At 50.0% G+C, this 9,273-nt stretch overlaps 1 protein-coding gene across 1 annotated transcript in view; it reads left to right on the top strand.

Annotated features, from left to right (window-relative positions):
* Positions 1-9,273, top strand: part of SLC9D1 (solute carrier family 9 member D1) — a 23,169-nt gene that overhangs the window by 5,236 nt on the left and 8,660 nt on the right. The window contains exons 4-7 of the mRNA XM_007466358.1: positions 247-375; positions 4,110-4,202; positions 7,522-7,708; positions 7,790-7,907. Coding sequence (XP_007466420.1) covers positions 247-375; positions 4,110-4,202; positions 7,522-7,708; positions 7,790-7,907 — 527 coding nt within the window. The remainder of the gene's footprint in view (positions 1-246; positions 376-4,109; positions 4,203-7,521; positions 7,709-7,789; positions 7,908-9,273) is intronic.

Raw genomic sequence — 9,273 nt, 5'->3', positions numbered from 1 at the left:
GGCCTCTCACTGTTGTGGCCTCTCCCATTTGCGGAGCACAGGCTCCGGACGCGCAGGCTCAGCGGCCATGGCTCACGGGCCCAGCCGCTCCGCGGCATGTGGGATCTTCCCGAAACGGGGCACGAACCCGCGTCTCCTGCATCGGCAGGCGGACTCTCAAGCACTGCGCCACCAGGGAAGCCCTTCTCCTTTCTCTTGCTGCCTGTTACCTTACATGTGTGTTTCTTGTGTTTATCCTTCCGTTAGGACATCGTCACCATAGGGATGTTGTCCTTACCATGTGGCTGGCTCTGTACAACGATAGGACTGCCAACCATGTTTGGTTACATCATCTGCGGCGTGCTTCTGGGGCCCTCCGGACTCAACAGTATTAAGGTAAGAACAAAATTGAACTGTTTAGTGTCTGTTGAACTTGAATTAATGAAGATAGCAGTTTCTTTTTTTTTTTTTCTTTTTTTTTTTGCAGTACGCGGGCACCTCACTGTTGTGGCCTCTCCGGACGCGCAGGCCCAGCAGCCACGGCTCACGGGCCCAGCCGCTCCGCGGCATGCGGGATCCTCCCGGACCGGGGCACGAACCCACGTCCCCTGCATCGGCAGGCGGACTCCCAACCACTGCGCCACCAGGGAAGCCCAAGATAGCAGTTTCTTATAAATCACATCAAAGAAGACGTCTTCTAAAGTTTCCTGAGGAATCGCTAAAGCAGAAGACGGTCACTTTGTTCATTGATGAGTGAGAAGCGCAGCTTGACCAGACGGATGATCCTCCTCGTGCCTTTAAAATTGTATTAGTTTTAAAGGTTCTCTTTGCAGTAATATTATGGACTGGATTATTCGGACACTGAAAGGAACTAAAAATCCTGGATTAAATGTATTTTTAAAACATGCTTGGGACTTCCCTGGTGGTGCAGGGGTTAAGAATCCGCCTGCCAAGGCAGGGGACACGGGTTCGAGCCCTGGTCTGGGAAGATCCCACGTGCTGCGGAGCGACTAAGCCCACGTGCCACAACTACTGAGCCTGCGCTCCAGAGCCCGTGAGCCACGACTACTGAGCCCGCGTGCCACGACTACTGAGCCCACGCGCCGCATCTACTGAAGCCCGCGCGCCTAGAGCCCGTGCTTCGCAACAAGAGAAGCCACCGCAGCGAGGAGCCCGCGCACCGCAACGAAGAGTAGCCCCTGCTCGCCGCAACTAGAGAAAGCCTGCGCACAGCGACGAAGACCCAATGCAGTGAGAAAATGAATAAAAATGTAAAAAACCCCAAAACCAAAATCCACGCTTAACACCCTGAGAAGCTGGTAAAGTAGTGAGCAGTGACCCAGCCTGGCTGTGGGTGCTGAGGCTGCTCTTGATGAAGGCTGTTTGCTGAGCAGATTGAGGGGAGCCTTGTCCTGTGTTGGTGGCGCTTTGGACGGTGAGGAAAGAGTCCCAAGCCTTGTGGGCTTCAAGCTGTGTCCTTGAAAAGAAAACGCAATGTGGACAAAGTGAAAGAGAATGTCATGTAGAGGTGTCCTGGTCCCACCCCCGAGGAACCTGGAGTGCAGGGTGTGAGGAGGGGCCGCGGTGTGCCCCGCCCTGCCTGACGCTCCCCTTTGGGTAGAACGGGAGTCGGTGAAGCGGGTGCTCCACCTGCAGCCTCATCCCCTCGGCTTAGCCCACCCGCACCGGGTCTGGAGGGTCCTGAGGGTTCCCCTCACTGGACAACACGCGGGGGGTCGAGGCTGCCTTCGCACTGACTGATCCTCACAGCAGACTGTGTTGCCAGGTGCGAAGTACCTGGATGCTGCAGGCTGAGAGCCTGGACCTTGGTGAGGAGATGAGTGTAGCCACCACCCAGCAGGGTGGCCTCTGGGAAGCCTGGTTTTAATTCAACCTTTTTTTTTTTTTTAACATCTTTATTGGAGTATAATTGCTTTAAAATGGTGTGTTAGTTGCTGCTGTATAACAAAGTGAATCAGCTATACATATACGTATATCCCCATATCTCTTCCCTCTTGTGTCTCCCTCCCTCCCACCCTCCCTATCCCACCCCTCTAGGTGGTCACAAAGCACTGAGCTGATCTCCCTGTGCTATGCGGCTGCTTCCCACTAGCTATCTGTTTTACATTTGGGAGTGTATATATGTCCATGCCACTCTCTCACTTCATCCCAGCTTACCCTTCCACCTCCCCGTGTCCTCACGTCCATTCTCTACGTCTGCGTCTTTATTCCTCTCCTGCCCCTAGGTTCTTCAGAACCGTTCTTTTTTAGATTCCATATATGTGCGTTAGCATATGGTGTGTGTTTTTCTCTTTCTGACTTACCTCACTCTGTATGACAGACTCTAGGTCCATCCACCTCACTACAAATAACTCAATTTCATTTCTTTTTATGGCTGAGTAATTTTCCATTGTACATATGTGCCACATCTTCTTTATCCATTCATCTGTCGATGGACACTTAGGTTGCTTCCATGTCCTGGCTATTGTTAATAGAGCTGCAGTGAACATTGTGGTGTGTGACTCTTTTTCAATTACGGTTTTCTCTCAGCTTTTTAAAGAGGTAGTTTTTATGTGATTGAAACAGTATAAAAAGCTGTAGGTGAAAAATCTTTGCCTGACCTTGTCCCATCCCTCCCTTTCCAGAACATTTGCAAACACTGGAAAACACAAATGTATCTTCCTTTTCCTTTTTACTTAACAGCAAAGATAGCTCATAAGCAAAGAATTAAGACTGAATAACTAGGTAATAGATCCAACTGGATACTATGAATATTGTATTTTTTAATAAATTACCTATACCATGGAAAAATAATATAATTACAAGAGATAAAAATACCAAGATCAGGACTTCCCTGGCGGTCCAGTGGTGACGACTCTGCGCTCCCAATGCAGGGGGCCCGGGTTCCATCCCTGGTCGGGGAACTAGATCTGCATGCCACATGGTGTGTCCAGAAACAAAAAACAAAAACAAAACAAAACCCCAAACCAACGAACAAAAATACCAAGATAAAATTACCAAAATAAAAATCCAAGATCACACTAGCCGAGAGTGGGAGTGGTTAATGGAGAGTCTAATTGTATATAATTGTACTGCAGTATTTATCTTTTCCTAGTGGGGAGTTACCAGGCTTTCATTTTCTAAGTCAAGCAGTGTAGGTTTAAGTATGTTACTTTGGAATCAGGTTGCAGCGTAATTTTCAAAAGGGAAAGTAAATAGTAGCAGTAAGGAAGCATAAAAAGCAGAAGACAAAAGAATTGAGAGCAAACGTTGTTTTATAGCAAATATATGTGGAATAAACTTCTCTATGAAAAAATACAGGTTTGCAGATGGGCTCAGGAAAAAAAGTACAACAAACGAGATTGAATAAAAATAAAGTGACTAGAAGGTTGAGAGTGAAAGGAGGAAATGTGCTGATAGAAAGAGGGCAAATCAGTGGTGTTCACAGCCAGCAGGCAGAGGAGGTGCACGGCGGGGCCTGGGTGGCACACCGACAAACGAAGGCCTGGACTCTATTTTCACGTGTTCAGGGAACGCTGAAAAAATCAAACGGTTAGTGGCCATAATGCAAACCTCAACTGTAAATAATATAAGTAGGACCCAATGTACTGGTATGAACAACACTGTCTACTGCAGTGCCGGGACGTTGATGGTAAATAGCAAATGAGGGGCACTGCGTCAGGACCTGTGGGGAGTGGCCAGATGGGGTCCAGGAGAGAATCCCACGCTCAGTCTCCCCCAGACCCGAGGAAATTGAAGCACTCCTGTTAAGTGTTAAACGCAGGTTAAATGCCTCCCCGTCCCCAAAGGAAGCTAATGGAAGGAGGTAATGGAAGTACCAGTGGCAATTAATGAACTTGAAAGCGGGTGAATTCATGAGCTGTTTCCTAGAAAATAATAAAAATATTCCTCCGGCTACTCAAGAAAAAGGAAAAAAGGCACTACCATCAGGAAGTTCAGAGTATCTCAGATATAGAGGAAATTCAGATCCTTGTTTGTTTGTTTGTTTGAAATACTGGGCTTTTTGGTGGAGTCCCACTGAGTGTGTCAGTACAAGATGGTCCTGTGAAGTGCACGTGATATCTTAAATACGTTAAGTTTCACGGTTTTAAAACTTTCTTGTTTTTCAGTCTGTTGTGCAGGTGGAGACATTGGGAGAATTTGGCGTGTTCTTTACTCTCTTCCTCGTTGGCTTAGAATTTTCCCCAGAGAAGCTGAGAAAGGTGAGTCCACCAGTGTGCTTGTGTCATTGCCCCACTGAGATTAACATGCCCTGCAATCGCCATCCACATTCGTTGGAGACTTGCCCAGCAGATTAGATCTGTTTAGAGTAGAATATGGTGTTGTAGTTCGATGTTATTTTTGGAACATAAACTCCAGAAGATAAAATCTTTAAAAAAAAGAGTGAAAATTCAGTGAATAAATGAAATTAGCTTTCAGTGGCTAATTCCAAACCAGGTCTGAGAAGTGCTGTTGTTCAAACTTACTGATTTTTGAGTCCCTCCAAGAGGGTCCAACGCTGGTAGAGGCCGAAATATCATAGGGATGGAATGTTCAGTGTGTTACTCTGGGGAAAAACTCCTCGTTTTCCTAAATAAGTGGCAAATTTTGATTATTGCTGTGTCACTGTAAGATGAAAATATCTGAAAGGTTAATAGTATTTAGGACCGTATGTATGAATAAATGTTAAAGTAGTGGAGACAACAGTTCCTCCTAAATTTGTTGACTTTTAGAATGATTACTTTGAAAGTCGGAATATTCGAGAATGGAAACGGAGTTAGGTTGGAAGTGAATTCATGAAAAGCTACTTTGTGTTTGAACAGACAGCTCACAGAAGCGAAAAAGCTGATGAGAAAGCAGATGGGGGTGTGTGGGAAATGACAGGGAAGCTGCTGGTTACAGGAAGGGGCAGCTCCATCCAGGCCCCGTTTTGCCCACCAACTTAACTAGGACACTAGTGTCGAGTCAGCAGGGGTCTCAGTGACTTTGCGGGTGGTCACTGGGCACCCTCCCACCAGGTTGATGAGAGTGACAGCTCGTGCCCCTTCTGGGGAGCAGTCCGGCAGTTTGATTCGAGAGCCTTGCCAGGTTCACGTCCTTCATCTGTGGTTCTGCTCCTGGGTTTCTAGGCAGAGGACAGAGTCAGGCCCAAGTTTTGGTTTTTGTTTTTAAAATTAGCCCCTAAAAGGTACTCAGCTCCTCATTGTAGCATTTTTATAAAAGATCCAAAGCAACCTGAGTGTCTAAAGGTTAAGCTGTGATGTAGCTGCTGGATGGACTGTTATGTAGCCATTAAAAGTATTATAAGACTGTGCAATAACAAAGAAAAATAATGTTAAATGCTGAACTTCAGAAGAAAAAGTGAGCATATAATGTGACTGTGGTGACACAGAAGGAGCCCAGAAGCACAGGAAATAATGGCCAAACACCCGTGGATGTTGCTTTCCAAGTCCTCTCTGACCACCAGCATGCTTCCTGCAGGAAGGGAAGTAAGCTCGGCCTGAGCCTGTGCTGCCATCAGGGAGCAGCTGTGCCCGGCCCGGCCCACCCCTCTCCCCAGTCTCCTTTTCTTCTTTCTTTTTGTTTTTTAATAAATTTATTTATTTATTTTTATTTTTGGCCGCATTGGGTCTTTGTTGCTGTTGCGCAGGCTTTCTCTAGTTGCAGCGAGCAGGGGCTACTCTGTTGCGGTGCGCAGCCTTCTCATTGCGGTGGCTTCTCTTGTTGCGGAGCACAGGCTCTAGGTGCGTGGGCTCAGTAGTTGTGGCACACGGGCTCAGTAGTTGTGGCATGCGGGCTCGGTAGTTGTGGCTTGCGGGCTCTAGAGCACAGGCTCAGTAGTTGTGGCATGCGGGCTCGGTAGTTGTGGCTTGCGGGCTCTAGAGCACAGGCTCAGTAGTTGTGGCGCATGGGCTTAGTTGCTCCGCAGTGTGTGGGATCTGCCCAGACCAGGGCTCGAACCTGTGTCCCCTGCACTGGCAGGCGGATTCCTAACCACTGCGCCACCAGGGAAGTCCCTCCCCCTTTTTTTCTATTAAAGCTCCATTTGTCCATCCACTGACGACTCACTTCCTGTCAGTTTTCCTCCTCATACAGTGTCCTAAGTCAGTTCAGGGTTTTCTCCTGGTACTCTGGTATTCTTTTTCATCCTTCTGGCACAGTCACCTCCATGTGTTAATTTCTGAATCTAAAGTATAAAGAAAATTGGCCACTTCTCTTGGTCCTAAGGGAAGTGGCCGAATTCTTCCTGTTAATTCCGTTGAGGTGTGTGTTGTGACTGGGCCAGAGGGGCCTGGTGAGGACCTGTGGGGTCTCCCGGGAGCGGGAGGGTCTTCCCAGGCAGCCCTGTGAAAGCGCAGCCTGGACCCCTCGGTGTTCACGTGCGTTCAGACGTTCACAGCAAGCAGCGGTGTTACCTTGCGGTTAGGAGTGCAGAGGGGCAGCGTCTGTTCCCCCCGCGTCCCTGGTGCAGCCATCTCAGCTGGCGCGTCCTCATCTGGGCTATGAGGGGTTGGGAAGATTCAGGTGTCCTCTGGGTCCAGAGCCTCATAGCTATCCTTCCCAGCACTGTGGTGTTCAGGGTTAAATAAGAAAGTAATGTCATTCACCATGATGTTTGCATGCCCTCATCAATGTGATATGTTTTTGTGATGCTTTGGGGATTTTGCGCTGGGGGATGCAGCCTGAGGCAGGGCTCGTGGGAGCAGGTGTGTGTCGTAAGTCAGGGCAGGGGCTTGGGTGGGGACCGGCCCCTGTTGGGTGCCTTTGGGTCTGGGGCGAGCTGGGGTCTCTAATGTCCCCTAGCTCCAATATCCCTGAGTGCCACCGAGCCTGGCTGCTCCCCGCCTGGTGGCCCTGACCCTTGACCTGCACCTGGAGCGCATCCCGCCCCTTCGTAGGCAGGCCCATGGGCTCAGCGTGCAGAAAGTTTATATCCATTGATACCTACGCTAGTAAGTCCACGTTTATTTTACTTTTATTTCTTAGCGATAAATGACTGACAGCTTTAGTGCACCCTGCGGTACCGGTGGCTGTCCTGCCTTGTGGGGCACCCGTGTGACCCTGTCACGGTGGGAAGTTACTTGGTAGGGTTTTGAAGCATCAGCAGTTGCTGGCAGGCCCCTCTCAGTCTTCTGTGAATCTCCTAGAGGCCTGATTAGAGACAGTTCAGAGACGCCCGAGTCTGCGAGGTCCTTCCCGGGCCTTGTCACTGAGGATGCTCGCGCCCTCGACTGACTGTTGTTTATTCGTGAATCACCTGAGCCACTCATGTGTGTCCCGTTTCCGCTGGAAGAGGGGGAGGAGGGGTCCCCACCTCCAGCTGTGTTCTGAGGATGGCGGTGCACGACGCGGAGAGGGTGGAGGGCGTGCTTCGTCCGTAACCATGTCCAGCGCTTGGTGACCACGTGTGACCGCCCCCGCTTTTCGTGGTGGTGCGCTGGTGTGTTTGCTGCGGGGCCGGCCGGTTCCTGGGCAGGCGTGCACGTGCTCTGCGGGGCCGCAGGCACTGAGGTGTGTGCACGCCCCTGTGCTCTCTGCCAGGTGTGGAAGATCTCCCTGCAGGGGCCCTGCTACATGACTCTGCTCATGGTGGCCTTCGGATTGCTCTGGGGCCACCTTCTACAGATCAGACCCACCCAGAGCGTCTTTATCTCCACCTGCCTCTCCTTGTCGAGCACACCCCTGGTGTCCAAGTTCCTTGTGGGCAGCGCTCGCAGTGACAAGGAAGGTAGGTGGCCGCGCGTTCTGAGCGTGTGTCGAGGTTAACCGACTTGAGTCCACACGCTCTTAGTGACTTTTCCCCAAGCAGGCGACATTGACTACGGTGCGGTGCTGCTGGGGATGCTGGTGACGCAGGACGTGCAGCTGGGACTATTCATGGCTGTCCTGCCCACGCTCATCCAGGCGGGAGCCGGCGCCCACGCCAGGTAGGGTTGCTGCTGTACTTAAGTTCACGGTCTGTTTTTCTGGCTTCAGATCATTTGTTTATCGAAATACTGACCCTTCCTTTCCTTCTCAAGTACAAGGTTTCTTCTGCTCTGTTTCCTTTCTGTTGGAGGGCTCTGGTCATGCTTTCATGGTTAGTCTGCTGCCGATGGCAGGTTCTCTCGGTTTCCTCATCTGAGAGTCTCGTCTCCCTTCCCGCTGGAGGACGTGGCCGCTGGGCGTTGGTCCGCAGCAGACGTTTCTTCCTCCCGGCGCCTGGCAATGCTGCTGCTTCTCCCGGGCCTCCGACGGCTTCAGTGAGAAACCGGCTGCCATTCAGATCTGTGTTTCTCCACAAGGAACACGTGGCTCCTCTCTGGCTGCTTTCAAGACTTTGCCTTTAGTTTTCAGAAATTTAATTACGCTGTGTCTTGGTGTCTTAGTTCGGGCTCTACAGCAGATACCACAGATGCGGCAGCTTACACAGCAGACGTTTAGTCCCGGGGGCTGGGCGCCGGAGATTCGGGTGCTGGTGTCCTCTCAGGCAGCTGTCTTCTCCTGTGTCTCCACGGTAGGGGAGGTGGACAGGCTGCAGAGCCCTCCGGTCTCTCTTATAAAGGCCATTAGTCCCAGCACCGGCCCCACCTCCAGATGACTCTGGGGGGACACACACCTCCGGCCCGTGATACCTTTGGGTTTGCTCTTACGGCGTTCGTTCATCTTCTCGAAGCTGTAGCTCTATGTCTCTTGTCTATTCCTAGTTTGGGAATTTCGGCCGTTGTTTCCTCAGGTGTTTTTTTCAGTCCCGCCGGCCCCTCCCCCTGGGACCCCAGTGATGCAAACGTGCCTCTTCTCTTGTCCCACGGGGCTCTGAGGCGCTTCTTTTTCGGTCTGTTTTCTGCCTGTTGTTCAGACTGGGTAAGTTCTGTCCGTTTGTCCTCACGTCCACTGGTCCCATCCTCTGTCGTCTCTACTATTCAGCCCATCCAGCAAGGTTTTTGCTCGGGTTATTATATTGTTTAGTTGTATAATTTCCATTTGATTCTTCTTTTTATAACTTCTGTTTCTTGCTGAGATTTTCTATTTTTTCATTTGTTTCAAGAGAATTTTTTAAGTGCTATTGAATCATTTTTACTATGTGGCTGCTTTAAAATCTTTGTCGATAACCCTAATGATGACTGGTCTTGATGTTGGAGTCTCATTCAGGTTGTGGTTTTCCTGATTCTTGGTGTGCTGAGTGATTTCCAGTCGTATCCTGGACATTTTATATCTGATAACATGAGTCTCTGGATCCTTTAATTATTTTTTAAAGCCAGCAGCCCCATGTTGAGGCGTGGTTGAGGGTGTGTGTGTGTTCATCTTCCTGCT

This window comes from Lipotes vexillifer, unplaced genomic scaffold (assembly GCF_000442215.2).
Source record: "Lipotes vexillifer unplaced genomic scaffold, Lipotes_vexillifer_v1.1 scaffold791, whole genome shotgun sequence".
NCBI classification, from domain to species: Eukaryota; Metazoa; Chordata; class Mammalia; order Artiodactyla; family Lipotidae; genus Lipotes; species Lipotes vexillifer.
This window is presented reverse-complemented; position numbering and strand designations above follow the sequence as displayed.